This window comes from Prunus avium, chromosome 2 (assembly GCF_965620075.1).
Source record: "Prunus avium chromosome 2, drPruAviu1.hap1.1, whole genome shotgun sequence".
NCBI classification, from domain to species: domain Eukaryota; kingdom Viridiplantae; phylum Streptophyta; class Magnoliopsida; order Rosales; family Rosaceae; genus Prunus; species Prunus avium.
In genome coordinates, this window is record NC_142285.1 from 44,097,813 (window position 1) to 44,114,986 (window position 17,174).

Genomic DNA, 17,174 nt, shown 5'->3' on the forward strand with positions numbered 1-17,174 from the left:
AAAAAAAAAAAATCTTCAAAACTCATCCAAAACTAAAGCAAGCCGTGAACAAGAAATTGATACTTGCGAAACTGATCCGTCTACAGCAGCAGATGGCAGATAGCTGATGGCTCAGTAAATCCCTTTGTTGACTGTGTATTAAGCTCAAACGCACACCAGGTCAAGTCCTTTGCCCTTCTTTTAATAGAGGATCAAATTCCTCAGTCTTGATGAGTCCGGATTCTTTGTTGACAGTAGAAATAATAATTTAATATCAAGCAAACCATTGTATTCTGTTCTCAGAGACTGGTGCGTTACCTTGAAGTCTTTATGCCCAGCTTTCAGTTTCAGGTATCCTCAAGGGCGGAGAGTCCAGCTTGAGGCCTTGATCAAGAAAAACCTTTAACTTTTCTTATAAAAGAAAAAAAAAACGACTTTTTAACTTTTTGGGGGTAAAAAAATAGGTTAAGGTCCAATGCCATTGAGAAAAATGCCCACGAAATGAGAAAATGAAAAGGGTGGAAAGAGTGTACGACAAATATAAGAGGTAGCTGCAGCCCTTCTGGAAGTTCACTTTCTACAACTGGAAAACAACTTAACTTTATCAATATCAAGCATGGATTTGGACAGATGAATATTTATTTGGGGGGGGGGGGGGGTAACTTTTATGTTTTTTAGAGGTTCAAGGGGATTAGCTTGCCAAAAACTCTGTCCAATAAATAGTGGCCTATTTGGTTGGCATGGCACCCTTCTTTCTTTTCATGGACAAAGTATGTTCGTTGAGACTTGATTGGGGTGTCTCGTCCCCGTCTTGTTTGTATTGATTTTATGTAGTTATTTTGTCCCCCCTCTCAATTCACCCAAAAAGAAAAAGATATTTAGTAATATATCCATTTTTAGCACTAAAATTATAAATAAACTCTACACCATTTAATTTCTGCAAACAAACCCAAAAAAAACCCAGTAAATGACAGCTGGATCTATTGAATTTAATTTTGATTATTAAATTACTTTGATGTCCTATTGAGTGTTTTGGGCTTTTTTAAGAGGTTTTTGGGTTGGGTTTGTTCTAAGAAATCAATGCCAATTTTGTAATTCAAAATAAGTTAAAAGCCTTTTTGTTCTGTTGTAAATGAGCTTTGGGTATGTTTCTAAAATCCATTTCATATATGATTTTTTTTATAATTTGGGCTCTTATATTGGGTATAATAGTGAATCTCCCAAAAAAAAAAAAAAATGTTCGTTGATATACAGTTCAACCCATTGGGACGAATTTTTCAAAATAATTGATTTTTCAGACATTTGCAGGTCTAGCCAGAAAATAATAATCTCACTTATTTTGGAACATGTAAATTATAATACAAGACCGACCAGGTAATTTTTTATAACATATGTATCCTCCTGCCCAGTCCAAATAGTAGTACAATGATAGCAAATTAAATCAAGGACTACGTTCCCAATTTATTGCCATGAACATACAGCCAGAGCTTTGTAGCAATTAGCATGGAGGCATTCCTGGTGGCGGAGGTAAAATTTTGGCTCCTAGACCCTTTCCATTTTTCACAATGAACGTCATGTCCATGCCCCATGACATATGCCGATCCAGATGGCAGTGCATAAACCAAACTCCTGTTCTCAACAAAAAAATCATTGACATTACATGATCAGCATCATTCATTGTAACTTGATTAATTCGGAAGTTAACCAAACCAGAGGAGAGTCTTACCAGGATTGTCTGCCTTGAATCTAATGGTAGTCCAGCCATTTACAGGGACAGCGATGGTGTTTTGAAGAGGAGGGTCAACAAGATTATATGTCAAAGGGTCCTTATCCTCGTCAAAATTTCCAAGTCCCCATCCAACAACATAGAAACTGAATCCATGGAGATGCATTGGGTGGTCATCCCCTGCAACCAAATTTGTCCCCTGAAACACAATCTCCACGGTCGCGTTGTACTTCAGTATCTTCACTTCCGTCCCCTGCTTCGGGGTCTGTAAGTACAATGGCAAGTCCTGAGCCGTAAAATTAAACAGCAAGGGCGGGAAATTCGGAAATCGAGTTCCAAATGCCCCATTGACATGGTAATAGTAAGCCTGCAATATGTCAATGCTGGGGTCGACAAAGCTAATGTTGTTGACGCTAGCGGCCAGACGTGTCCCATTAGGCCCTGCACATGAATTTTTTAGGCATGGTAGTGTGTTGACAGAAAGTGTGTAAAACAATGAAGTTGTTATCTCGCGCGGCACGTCAACTGGGTGGTTTTGATCAGCTAGACTTCTGAGACTACCAGTAAAATGAACCGATGCTTTGGTGTCGTTATGGGAAGGAAGATTAGGAAAGGAAGGGGTTGAAGTTGAGGTATAATTTCCATTGTATTGTAGTATGGCGGTGGTGGTTGTGTTGTCATAAACAATCCCAGCCCCACCAACGTAGGCTTTAGCAGCAATGTAGTAGTGGTTGGGGGTCTGGTCAGCAGTGAACAAGAGGTCAATGGTTTGGCCGGGTGATATTGTGACATAATCTGATGAAAATGGCTTGGTGTAGCTAGCATCTGAGCCCACAACCGTGACCTTGTGATTGGCAATCGAGAAAAACAGAATCTCTTGCACAGCTGAATTGATTAGCCTTAGCATGTAGGTCTTCCCATAATCAATGATAGATTCATATTTTGCATATATAATCTATCTCTATTTGCATAGTTTTCGTGTGAAATTGGTTAGTTTAATGTGATTGGTGAAGATTTTGTAGGAAATCATACTTAGCAAGGCTTTGGAGGAAAAACTATAATTTTGGAAGCTTAAGGGATCCAAATGGGTGGAATTATCAACTCAACAAAGTATCAAGAATTCACTATGTCATTTCATCAAACACCTGGAGTGTATCTGTGCAAGTGTCAATTTATACCCACAACTGGTCTCAGTGACCAGCGCCAGTGTTAGAAATGTGCCCTAAGAGCCAATACATTTGATGAAATCTCCTTAGAATACATTTCGTATATGATATATAAAGAGCAAACTTAATTTGTTATCTTTTGCATCGTGTAAAGAAACAAATGTCCAGGGTATGCTAAATAAGAGATAAAGTAATCTAAAGAAGATTAGATTCATGAGACCTTTAATCTCTAACTGTAGTATCCCAAAATGTTCCTAATCATAGGTTATCAAATGGGCATTGATAAACCGTCAAGATTAGCACATATTATGTATGCTCAATTGGGAGGATGGTTAGTCTCAAACCATTTGTGTAGTTGACACTAATACAAGTATGTGGGTGCTCATTAGTGAATGAGTACACTGAACGCGATCAACCGTAGTTCTCATATGGAGTATTTATCTACATGTCAAATGAGAACTCATAGTTGCAATAATGCAAATTAGTCCTTAGACCTGAGGCATCATGGTTGTCCTATGATGCGTTATTGATCTTTGATAGCTCACAAAGGCAAGCCGTAAAAGATTTGTCTTAAGTGTTATTGGGATCTCTTAATTCATCATAGGGGCATGTGAATGTACAATAAGGAATCTCTACTTTCGATAAAGAAGGAGAATGTTTCAAGATGTGATTTAGTAAATCTTTGGCCAAAGTATTTTGAGCTTGATTTAGAAAGTTGTTCTTAATCATGTTCTTTTGAATCACATGAGGTTATAAATCATATTAAGGGTTTGACATAAACAATCCGTACCCTAATAATATGATTTGAAACATTGTATAAGAGAAGGACCGTATTGCATTGCAATTCCAACTGAATAGGTTCTTCATCTATTCTGGTTAGCTTGGGTAGCCTTGATATATTGCTAGATGTCACTCTTGGCTTGTGGAAGTCCTAGGATTGATTGTGATCGATCCAAATAAAGGAAGAATTAAAAAGAGGGTTTTAATTCCAGTTGGTTAGAAAGAGTTCTAATATTTTCCCACTACCTTGCTAATTAGAACCTAATGGATCGCACACCTTAAATGGTTAACTTTGAGTAATACAAATGAGAATGAGGAAATCAATTTGATTGATTTGATGTGGATGATTTACTACGTGTAAAAACGTATTTGGGCTAAGTAATAGTTAACGGAAAGCCCAAATGGTTGGGTATCAAGCCCAAGGGCTTAAGACAACTAAATATTATGGTTTAAGTGTCATAAGCCCCAATTTTGGAAGCCCAACATCAACCAAATAGGTTTGGGAGATCAAAGAGAGAAAAATGATAGTTTTCAAGAGTGAAACACTTTCATCTTTCAAAGTGGTTTAGATTGAAACCAATCTTGAGAATCTTGCACTAGCATCCAAGTATTCTCAAGATACTTATTCTCATCTCAAGGTTCCATTGGTGTGGAGACTTAGAGGCCATATACTTTTGTGGCTCACATGGAGGAGAAAGATCAAGGAGCAAAGATCAAAGATCAAAGAGGAGATCAACAAAGAGGAAATCATCAAGAGAAGACCAAACACAAATTGGTTCATATAATTGCTTCAAGGGTAATTAGATCTTATCCTTTCTCTTGAATTTTCATTTATGAAAAACATATCAATGTTCATGGCTTAAGATACTTGGAAGAAGTTTTGTTTTTGAATTTAAACAACCACCATAGACTTCCGCTGCGATTAATTTGATTAAATGCATGTTTAATATTCAAATGAACTTTGGAAAAATGTTTTGAAAATCCTACAATTGGTATCAGAGCCATAGGTCATGAACTTGATATGTTTTTTGGGGTTTAGAGATGCATATATGGGTTGTAAATTCATTTAAAAGTATAATAGTTATACTTGATTTATTTTGATATGATTGAATAAAAATCAAATGGAGTGAAAGGGTTTGTTTGGGATTTTGGATTTCCGGATTTATGTTTTGATGATTGATGCTCTCTTTGTATTCATAATTGTATATATGAATATTAGAGCATAGTTGCATTAAAACCCCCTTGATTTTAACTTCATGAAATATATGATATTAAGAGCATGAGATAGTTAAAATGGAATATGGATTTTCCGGAAATTGCATGAACATTCATATTAGTTCATATGCATGTTCTTGGTGTTCTTGATGTTCTTGTTATGGGATCTTTTTGATCCATAAGTTATGTGACTAATTTTGATGATTGTGTTTAGTGGAATTTTCCACCAAGATAGGTCAAAAGATGATGATGATGTTTATTATAAAATTAAAAGTTTTTCAAAAATGTTTCCACTCAATAAACATTTATCCACCACACTAAAATTAATAAGATTATTTTGGTGAGTGTGTGGGGACTATCTAGATGTAAATGTTGGTGATTTGATATAAAATGCAAAAGTTGATCAAATTATTCCTATCACTAATTATTTACCTAGCACACTAAAATTAATTTTGATTACTTTGGTGAGTGTGGTTGGCCTACCTAGTCACATTCATGATTATTCACTTAGTTGAAAAAATTATGATCACCACTTTGTATTATACAAATGCATGTTTTAACCCCACACCTTAGTGGATCAACTTTGGATCCATTATTAATTGTTGAATAGTTTTGGATATAGTTGCAATATATGATAAGTGTAACTATGCCTAAAAGGGTTCTACAATTACATTTACTATTGTAGTAAAATGTTTTTCACTCCATTGTAAATTTATTTTATTTGAATATGGTTACCACTTGAATTAAACCCATATATATGTATGCAACCCAAGAGCATGTTTTTTACATTGCTAGTTTAATTGTTTAAAGCGTTTAAATAATTAAAGGATGGTTATGGACTTAGACCAAACAATTGAGCTATGTGATTGGCCGCTTATTGGATATGTATTCGATTTTGATTAGCTATGTAATAATGAAATGGCTTTCATGCCTAATTTATTTTTATGCGCGCGTAATTAAAATGAATCACCATCCAAGACCATGATCCAACATGGTGGCTCGTGTTGGATCAACAAGAAAGTCCATAATCATCCTACAAGCCCAATGCAATTGGAATGTTCGGTAATGATGATAATTAATCAATTAGTAGTATCATGTATTTCCACTATCTCAAGCAAATGGTTTCTAAAACATTTAGTGGGAGTATTATGTGCTACTAATATATTGCAATGGGAACCATTTAATGAGATTAGATAGGTAATTTTAACAGGATTAAAATTGGATTAAAATGAGACCAATTTAACTACCCTCAAAGCAATATTAAGTTGATAAGCGAAATGACACTTTGAATGCTATTTTGTGGCATTCCACCGTGGTAGTCTCTTATTGGGTGGCACATTTACACCTTGTTGGACCTCAGTGAGGCAACATCCAGTACTTGTAACCATCCAAGGGAAGCCTATTACACATACTTGATGTAGTGCGGATAGATAACGAGTGTGGCCAACAAACTGTTAGGTTGAGGTCATGCTTGAAACCCTATACCCACAAGCATGGTGGGAATAACTTAACTAAGACGAACGAAACCAACAAACTGTTAGGTTGAGGTCTAGTTCTCTAGAGGCCATAGTGATGGGTATTCACATTAATGATGTGATTGGATAAGAGTATCCTCTCATTAGTATCATAGCAATCCAACAAACTGTTAGGTTGAGGAAAACTATGTGAAAGTGAGACTCTCATCCCCACTAAGAGTTTCAACGGAAACTCTCGGATTTCAGGAGGGATATGAAATTTGCCAAAAATAGTGGGAGCTACCATCATGACTTAAAGACCCTAAGTCCTTGGTAGAAGATTAATCTAAATTAAAATCTATTTACGTTTTTGCAGAATTTCAAATTAACCATCACAAACCCAATCTCGAAGATACTTGACTCAAACGTCCAAGATGACACGAACTATCCGGTTTGATTGCACAAACACCAAGTTGTCTTATAATTGGATGAGATTGGTTGTGTATAAGAAAAACCCCACCACATACCCCTCTTGGTCCATATGCCATTGAGGAGGAGACAAAGGCTTATAAGAAGCATGTGTCAGATGACAACCGAGGTAAAAGTTACATGTTGGCATCCATGAAAAGGTGAAGCTACTCCTAGCTTACATTACCATATGTGAACTTGTTATGACAAGAATGGCAAGTGGGTTCCCGGTTAATCAACATGATCCCAAAGTAATATAATTACTTAAGATATTGGAAAATATGGATTTTTCTTTGATGTTGAAGTTCAACAAGATTCTTTCTTTCATCCCTATCATTAGTTAATCCCAATATATTATGAACTATAATATGGGAAAGATGAATGATACCCTATATGAGCTACTCAATATAGCTATAGTAGCTTAAATGAATATCTCAAAAGATAAAGGGTTAAGAGGATAGTTGCAATTTTTAGAAGGGTTCTTCTTCTTCCGAATCCAAACAGAATGTAAGGATAAAGGAAAGAAGAAGAAAGGTTTTCTAAAAACCCAAGGAAGAAAGAATACAAAAGAAAGACAAGTAACTGAAAGGTATTTGTTTTTCACTTTGGCAAGAATGGACATTGGAAGAGAAATTGCAAGAGATGTCTTGCAAGCCTCAAGAGAAAAACCTTTAGAAGGTCACTCTCTTGTTCTAAAATTAGTAATTACAGTTAAAGCTTCTAAAACTGAATAGTTGATTCAGGAGCTAGTCAACATATATGCAATTATGTGCATGGACTAGTGGGAGTAGAAGACTTGGAAAATGAGAAATTGTGCTAACCGTGGGAAATAGCACTAATGTAGTTGCCAATGCAATAGGCACCTAACATCTCAAACTACCATCCGAAGAGGACCTGAATTTGAAATAATTGGTATTTCATTTCTAGATGTGTAAAGAACTTAATATCCGTCTCTATATTTTAAGAGATGGATTTGATGTTTTGTTTGACAAAATGCTTTGTTCTATTTCACATATCAATCAAATCGTTGCTTATGCAATTTTGATTGATGGTCTCTTTTCATTTTAGAAATGAATGGTAGCATTAACTGTATATGGATAAAGATGCAACTAGACCTGAGAGGCCTAGAGATGTGGATACATCAACTAAATTGTGACACCTTAAACTTGGAGGCATTAGCCAAGATAGAATTCACCGGATGGCAAACGATGGAACCTTTTGGATCACTTGATCATGTTCCTATGCCTACTTGTGAATTTTGTCTACATGGTAAAATGACCAAGTCTTCTTTCACTCGTAAAGGAGAAAGAGTTACAGAACTGTTGGGATTAATTCACTAAGATGTTTGTGGATTTTTGTATACAAACACAGAGGGCGGTTATTCATACTTCATTACCTTTACCGATGATCATTCACGGTTAGGGTATTTATACTTAATGAAGCATAAATCTGAATTTTGAAAAGTTTCAGGAATTCAGAAATGAAGTTGAAAACCAAACAGGCAAGAGTATTAAAATCCTTAGATTCGATCGAGGATATGAATACTTAAGCACAGAGTTTCTTGATCACCTTAAGGAACATGGCATCTTATCACGATGGACTCCACCAGGAATTCCACAACATAATGGAGTTTCTAAAATGAGTTCCATGAGTTGTACTAATTTACCTATATCCTTTTAGGGATATGCACTTGAAACTGCAATTCATTTGCTAAATAGAGTGCCTTCCAAATCCATTCCACAAACTCCATTTGAAATGTGATTTGGGAAGAAACCAAGTCTTGATTAGATCAAGATTTGGGGTTGTCTAGCAAATGTAAAGGCAAGATGTGGATAAACTAAATGCAAGGTTAGTGAAGTGTAGATTTATAGGGTATCCCAAGGAAACTATGGGATATTACTTCTATCACATCAACAAGCAAAAGTTGTTTGTTGCAAGGTCAGCTACCTTCCTAAAAAGAGAATACACTCTTGATGGGAAAAAGGGGACATGAGATAGAACTCAAGGAATTGTCCAATGAGCTAGAAATCAACACTGAACTAAGTGCAATCCCAGATCCACAAACCTGTTGTAACACAGACTCCACGTAGTTCAAGAAGGGTTAGCAGAATGCCTAAAAGGTATTGTGGTTTCCTTCACGGCAACAAATGAGAGTTAAATCTCCTAAGTGATTGTAAGGATATCGAAGACCCTTTGAACTACAATGAGGTAATGTCAGACATTGACTCATAGAAATGGCTTGGAGCCATGAAATCCGAAATGGATTCTACGTATACCAACAAAGTCTAGACTCTAGTGATCCTCCTCCTGGTATTGTACCAATAGAGAATAAATGGATCTTTAAGAGGAAGATAGGCTCAGATGGGATAGTAGAAACCTACAAGCAAGGCTAGTAGCAAAGTTCTACAAGCAAAGAGAAGGGATTGACTATGAACAAACCTTCTCTCCTGTCACTATGACAAAGTCTATTCGGATTTGGCTTGCAATAGCTGCATACCATGATTATGGGATTTGTCAAAATGGATGTGAAGACGGCTTTTCTGAATGGCCACCTTCAGGAAGAACTATTTATAGATCAACTTGAAGGCTTCATTTCTAAAGTTGAGAAGCATAAGGTATGCAAGCTACATAGATCCATTTATGGGTTGATGCAAGGTTCTTGGAGTTGAAACATCCTATTTGATGAAGTTGTCAAATCGTTTGACTTCATACAAAACATGGATGACCAATGAGTGTACAAAAAGGTCAGTGGGAGTTTGGTAGTATTCCTATTAATGTATGTATATGACATACTACTTATCGGAAACGATATAGGAATGATATCTTCAGTGAAGCTGTGACTCATTAAATCATTCTCAATGAAAGATTTTAGAGAAGCATCTTACATACTAGGAATAAAGATTTATCCTGATAGATCTAAGAGTATAATTGGATTATCTCAATCCTTGTATGCTGATAAGATGCTAAGGAGATTTCATATGGAACAGTCTAAGAAAAGTTTATTTCCAGTACGACATGGACTTCACTTTTCTAAGAGCATGTGTCCGAAAACTCATTATGAGATACAGCAGTTGAATAAAATCTCTTATGCATATGCAATAGGGATTCTCATATATGTCATAGCATGTACAAGACATGATATCGGTTATATGAGTATAACTAGAAGATATAAATCAATCCCATGATTAGATCAATTGGGAGCAGTCAAGTATGTTCTTAAATACTTAAGAAGGACTAAGGACATGTTCCTCATCTGGGAGGAACATCAGAGTAGCAAGTGGAAGCATTTACTGATTTGGATAATGTATCTAATATCAACAATTGCAAATCCACCTAAGGGTACGTCTTCATTTTGAATGGACACGTAGTTAGTTAGAGAATAACTGAAGTTGATTACATTGTCGCTTTAGAAGCTACAATAAAATCTGTTTGGATAAAAAGGTTCATTACCGAACTAAGTATGGTTCTAACCATAATGTCACAAGTACCTTTACTGTGTGATGACAATGGGGCGATAGCTCAAGCCAAGGAACCTAGGTCTCATCAGAGATCCAAACACATAGAAAAATGTTACCATTAGATGGGGCATCTGCAAACAACGTAACAGATCCATGCACTAAGCCTATGTCACAGTCACAACTGGATAGACATACAGAGATAATGGGTATGAGATACATGGCTATGTGGCTCTAGTGCAAGTGGGAGATTGTTAGAAATGTGCCCTAAGAGCCAATACATTTGATGAAATCTCCTTAGAATACATTTCGTATATGATATATAAAGGGCAAACTTAATTTGTTATCTTTTGCATCGTGTAAAGAAACAAATGTCCAGGGTATGCTAAATAATAGATAAAGTAATCTAAAGAAGATTAGATTCATGAGACCTTTAATCTCTAACTGTAGTATCCCAAAATGTTCCTAATCATAGGTTATCAAATGGGCATTGATAAACCGTCAAGATTAGCACATATTATGTATGCTCAATTGGGAGGATGGTTAGTCTCAAACCATTTGTGTAGTTGACACTAATACAAGTATGTGGGTGCTCATTAGTGAATGAGTACACTGAACGCGATCAACCGTAGTTCTCATATGGAGTATTTATCTACATGTCAAATGAGAACTCATAGTTGCAATAATGCAAATTAGTCCTTAGACCTGAGGCATCATGGTTGTCCTATGATGCGTTATTGATCTTTGATAGCTCACAAAGGCAAGCCGTAAAAGATTTGTCTTAAGTGTTATTGGGATCTCTTAATTCATCATAGGGGCATGTGAATGTACAATAAGGAATCTCTACTTTCGATAAAGAAGGAGAATGTTTCAAGATGTGATTTAGTAAATCTTTGGCCAAAGTATTTTGAGCTTGATTTAGAAAGTTGTTCTTAATCATGTTCTTTTGAATCACATGAGGTTATAAATCATATTAAGGGTTTGACATAAACAATCCGTACCCTAATAATATGATTTGAAACATTGTATAAGAGAAGGACCGTATTGCATTGCAATTCCAACTGAATAGGTTCTTCATCTATTCTGGTTAGCTTGGGTAGCCTTGATATATTGCTAGATGTCACTCTTGGCTTGTGGAAGTCCTAGGATTGATTGTGATCGATCCAAATAAAGGAAGAATTAAAAAGAGGGTTTTAATTCCAGTTGGTTAGAAAGAGTTCTAATATTTTCCCACTGCCTTGCTAATTAGAACCTAATGGATCGCACACCTTAAATGGTTAACTTTGAGTAATACAAATGAGAATGAGGAAATCAATTTGATTGATTTGATGTGGATGATTTACTACGTGTAAAAACGTATTTGGGCTAAGTAATAGTTAACGGAAAGCCCAAATGGTTGGGTATCAAGCCCAAGGGCTTAAGACAACTAAATATTATGGTTTAAGTGTCATAAGCCCCAATTTTGGAAGCCCAATGGGTTTTGGCCGAAAATGCTTAAGTAAGTATGTATGGGAATTGTTTCCATATTCTTATTAACACAAAAACACAATCCAACATCAACCAAATAGGTTTGGGAGATCAAAGAGAGAAAAATGATAGTTTTCAAGAGTGAAACACTTTCATCTTTCAAAGTGGTTTAGATTGAAACCAATCTTGAGAATCTTACACTAGCATCCAAGTATTCTCAAGATACTTATTCTCATCTCAAGGTTCCATTGGTGTGGAGACTTAGAGGCCATATACTTTTGTGGCTCACATGGAGGAGAAAGATCAAGGAGCAAAGATCAAAGATCAAAGAGGAGATCAACAAAGAGGAAATCATCAAGAGAAGACCAAACACAAATTGGTTCATATAATTGCTTCAAGGGTAATTAGATCTTATCCTTTCTCTTGAATTTTCATTTATGAAAAACATATCAATGTTCATGGCTTAAGATACTTGGAAGAAGTTTTGTTTTTGAATTTAAACAACCACCATAGACTTCCGCTGCGATTAATTTGATTAAATGCATGTTTAATATTCAAATGAACTTTGGAAAAATGTTTTGAAAATCCTACAGCCAGAAAGATAGAGTTGGAGAAACTTACCAACATTTTTCGGAGCTGAAAGGTATGAAGCTGATGGAGGTGCTAGGTTATGCCTTGTGCATCTGTCGAGCTTTGGTGTCAAAGCCCATCTGCATTTGCTGAGGTTTAGCAAGGCTGTGCATCTTGTGAACAATTTTTGAGAAAAAAGGGTCAGTACCTTTGTATTGCAATAGGCTTTGAAGAAGAATCCCTTGATTGCTTTGATGAAGCACACAAGCCTGGCCTAGACAAGTGTCGCTGGAAGTATTAGAAAGCATTTTGCGGCTTTGCATTTGCTGTTCACTTTTGGGAAGAAGCTGCCATCAATCATTTGCTGAAATTGGAGGAGTTGTCGTCATTTGTTGAGCTGTCACAAGGCTGGTTTCCTTCTTCAAGTTGGAAGAATTTTTCTCCAACTACAACTGCGGCTTTTCCCTATATTCTCTGCCCCAAAACAGCCCAATATGAGTTTCCCTATTTTGACTTGGAAATCCTTATTTTCAAAGTCTCAGCCGCACCCATCTCTGCACAAAGCAATTTCCTATTTTGACTTGGATAATTCCCAAGTCTGCCTCAGCCGTACTCTATTCTATTTTTCCTCCTCTGTTTGGGTTTTGCCTTTTGGCTTTCCTATTATTCATCTAATTCCTAATTAATTATTATTCTTCTTTCTCTTTTGGAGAATTCCTTTGGCCTATAAATACTGAACTTTAACCTAAAGCCCAGGGGTTGGGAGGATTATTGGGAGACCATAGACTACAAAGGCACGAGAGAGAGTTTTAGAGAGAGGAAGACAAGACCTGGAGCGAGAGTTGCTGCTGTGCAGAGATTAAATCCTCAATTGGTTTTTTTCTTTCCTATGACACTGTTTATCATGGTTTTTATTAAAGTTGTCATGAACTAATTTCTTTTGCTAGGGCTACGATGTAGCCTAGCCATGAATACTCAATTACTTTAGTCAATGTTAATTCCAAGTATTTTTCAATGTTGAGTATCTATTACCATGCTTAATGCTTTGAATGTTTGGCCAACATTTAATTGTTTTGATGCTAAATTGACGATAGGGATATCCAATTTAGGGTTGCTTCTTGTAATAGATGCCATAAGTTACATGATTAGACAGGGATGTTCGTCATGACTTATGTGGTTGTTTTGCATATTTTTCAAGGAGTTTAATGGGTTCTTATTATCTTAATTCCATCACTAGGGATAGAGTGGGTTGGTAATAAGAATACTTTTGGTATAACCAGGGATGGAGTATCGAATAAAGTAGGGAAAATCGACTGTCAACGTGGAGAATAATTAGGATTAACATGCTAAGGGAATTGGGTAGAATTGGCTATGGTGAAATCGGAAGCTCTAGTGCTCTCATAACTTGAATCTTACTACTTTATTGTTCTATGCTTGCTTTTATTCATTGTTTTAGTTAATTAATCAACCAAATCTCATCATTCAATTGTTCAAATAAAGTCTTGGGTTAATCACAATTGGTACTTAGTAAATTAAATCACTCTTCGTGGGAATGACATTTCACTTATCACTGTATTACTTGTGCGGATTGTGCGCTTGCAATAAATTTCACAACAATCAACCATCAGCTTGAATGTGTCTGGTTTTGAACAAGGATAAAGATCGCCAGGTTGACCATTGATGAGGAAAGCATTGGAAATGTTAGGGTCCCCTCCATTTTGAATAGTTTCATTATAAAGCTGTCCTATATCTTCCTTCCACCACTCCCCTACAATTTTCAAGTCAATTTGTTGAACATGTATATATCAATAACATTATATTATTGTCGAATTAATTTTGAATTACGTACCTAAGATGATTGGAAATTCTGCATGAGGCTTGGGGAAAGAGTAAGTGGCTCCTTTGTTGGGGTAGATGACTATAGCGCCGTGGACGGTGGCTCGATCCCACTCGCTGTGAGCATGCCACCAGAGGGTGCCTTCCTCAGAGGAAAATATGATAGTTTGGGTAAAGCTGCCTCCTGGTTGGATTGGGCATTGCGTGATATAATCAGGGCCGTCCGACCATGGATTCCTTGGTTGCTTAACTCCATGCCTGAAATATTGAAATCATTTAATTATATCACAAGTCACAATTACATAAAAATAATAAATTTAAATTTAAAAAAGAAAAGAAAAGAATATTACCAATGGATAGTAATGTTACGATTGCCCTTGTTATAGACATCGACGATTATAGTATCTCCCGTGCGAGCATACAGTGTTGGCCCAGGAAACTGGCCGTTTACAGTCAGTATGTTCTTTGTGCTACACAGTCTTTTGTATGGAGTTTTTTCCACCTACAATGTTTACAAAGATATCCAACCAGAATATATCCTTCGTTAGTTTTGTTTATTTCAAGCTCCTGAATCAATCAACATGATCATATATACATAACCATGCATGCATGCATGCATATGCAATTCACACACACACACCAATATAAAATATCAGAGGAGCTAATTAATCAATTAGTAATTCAGATGATATAATACTATACTAATTACCACAAAAGTGTAACGAGGCCAAGCTTGGCAATGGAAGATGCCAAAACACAACAACGTCAAGCCTAAAAGTTGCAAGCTAATTAAAATCTTCATGGCCAACATGATTCTTTCTCTTCTAGCTAGTGATGACAGTACTTGATCTTTTTTCTATTACTGGCGAGCTACAGCTAGCTGATGCAGTTCAGATGAGTTCAGGAGGCATATGCCAGCTATATATATACAGAGAGAGAGAGAGAGAGAGAGAGAGATAAACACACGCGAGGCAACAAACAATTAGACGTAATCGAAAATTTGCTGGTGAAGGTACCCTAAAGCATTTCAGGCACAGATGAATGAATTTTCCACTGATCATCAATTAATCTTGGATATTATAACAACTAATTAATCTTGGATTATAATCATCATCAATTAATAAGCGAGACTAAAAAACAAGCACACAACATCGACATTACCTCACGTTAATTGCCGTTAGATAAAAAACAAGCACAAAACATCGACACACAGAAAAAGGAAAACAAACAATACATACAAATCAGTGGGAAAACCAAAATGGTCTCCATCACTCATGATAAAAGAACCACATTAGTAAAACTAAACCAAATCTAATTAGCAATTAGCAAATAGTCATAATAACACACTCATATGGTTTTAAAATGTGGTCCTCTGAATGAGTTTATTTCAATGATAAAAATGGAGGCGGCAAATATTGACCCGCTTTTTTTTTTTTTTCTTTTTTCATAATCTTTTTCTGACATATGGAAATTAAATTATACAAAGATTCTGCCAAAACATAGAGAATATTGAGAGTAGAGAGTGGAAAGTGTAGAGAGAATGAGAGAATGAAAGTTGTAGAATATTTTCTGATTTTTCACTTATGTTTCATTACTTACAATCAACACATATATATACAAGTTCCTAAGACATTAGTCAAGCCCCCCAAGTTAGGCAACCAACCAAGTTAGGCAACCAACCTAGTTAGGCAACCAAACTAATCCTCATTAATTGACTAAACATTGTAGGTGCCAAACTAATCCTCATTAATTGACTAAACATTGTAGGCTACCAACCATTGTAGGTGCCAAACTAATCCTCATTAATTGACTATTGCTAACACTCCCCCTCAAGTTGGTGCATAGATATCATCAATGACCAACTTGCCAAAAGAGAGACTGTCGTTATTAATATTTCCGCATCAAGCTTCTTCTTAATAGAATGTCGATCCACTTCAACATGCCCCCTCACGTGGGACCACTACATGGTGGGCCACACGTGGAGCAAAGGCCACATCGAAGTTAATCATTTCGGTCTGTCGGTGGCAACACCAAATCCAAGTGCAGCCAGTTGGTCGGTAGATCACATAAACCATGGGAACAAGGCAAAGGCAAAGCAAAGAACACAGAAACCCTGTGAACACGGCAAGGTAAGGTAAAGGACACAGAAACCCTGTGAACACGGCAAAGGTAAGGTAAAGGACACAGAAACCCTGTGAACACGGCAAAGGTAAGGTAAAGGACACAGAAACCCTGTGAACACAACAAGGTAAGGTAAATGACACAGAAACCCTGTGAACACGGCAAGGTCACAGAAACCCTGTGAACACGGCAAGGACACAACCAAACCCTAAAATAGGGAAAGGCACGTCAAGGTAAAACCAAACCCTAAAAAGAAAGGGTAAGGCAAGGTAAGGCAAATAAAGGCCAAGCAAAGGCAAGGTGGCAAGGCATGGCAAAGAAAGCCCAGATAGGGCAACAAAACCCTAAAGATAAGGTAAGGCATGACAAATACGGAAAGTCAAGAGCAAAGGTAAGGTCAACGGGCATAACCACATCGGAAACACACCGGTAAAGGCAAGAACACGGTAGAAGCAACAACAACACTGTCCTCAACAAGAGACAACAACACTGGCAGCAGCAAGAGCAACAATGGTACCAGCAAGAGCAATATAAGGCACTGGCACCAGCAAGACAAGGCAGGGCAGACAACTGTGGCAGTAGCAACAGCAGAGGCAACTTCTCTTCACTCCCCATCTCCCCCTGAAGAGAAGGGGTCGATGAAGCCATATGATCAGTGGTACTGGCACAAGTGAGAGAAATCTAAGACACTGGCACCAGCAAGAGCAATATAACTATCCCCAGCAACACTGTCCCCAACAACTCTCATAACAGGTAGGAGCAACAACACTGTTAACAGCAAAGGGACACAAAAGGCAGGAGCTGGCACCATCAAAGGATGGTGTAAGCAACAACAATACTAGCAGCGTCACAAATACTTCCATTATTGCAGACACAACTTCTCTTCACTCCTCCTCTCCCCCTGAAGAGAAGGGGTTGTCAGAACCATAAAAGCAGT

The 17,174-nt window shown here is 36.9% G+C and overlaps 1 protein-coding gene and 1 long non-coding RNA gene across 2 annotated transcripts; both read right to left on the minus strand.

Moving 5' to 3' along the window:
* Nucleotides 1-1,290: 1,290 nt before the first annotated feature.
* On the minus strand, nucleotides 1,291-2,628 carry LOC148297087 (laccase-15-like). Its single transcript, XM_088249515.1, has 2 exons — nucleotides 1,706-2,628; nucleotides 1,291-1,608 (listed from the first exon to the last, which is right to left on the minus strand). Exons 1-2 carry the CDS (start codon nucleotides 2,610-2,612, stop codon nucleotides 1,478-1,480), a joined length of 1,038 nt encoding a protein of 345 aa, XP_088105641.1. The 5' UTR covers nucleotides 2,613-2,628; the 3' UTR covers nucleotides 1,291-1,477.
* A 9,701-nt stretch (nucleotides 2,629-12,329) lies between these two features.
* Nucleotides 12,330-13,155, minus strand: LOC148297088 (uncharacterized). The gene is made up of 2 exons (XR_015834060.1): nucleotides 12,489-13,155; nucleotides 12,330-12,420 (listed from the first exon to the last, which is right to left on the minus strand). It is a non-coding gene; the product is annotated as an uncharacterized LOC148297088 (long non-coding RNA).
* Between the last annotated feature and the right edge of the window lie 4,019 nt (nucleotides 13,156-17,174).

Excerpts from the sequence above, each read along its gene's own strand:
- LOC148297087 (XM_088249515.1), bottom strand. The coding sequence starts at position 2,612 with ATGCTAAGGCTAATCAATTCAGCTGTGCAAGAGATTCTGTTTTTCTCG. Across the intron at positions 1,609-1,705 it reads ATTCAAGGCAGACAATCCTG|GAGTTTGGTTTATGCACTGC; the intron begins GTAAGACTCTCC and ends TGTTGAGAACAG.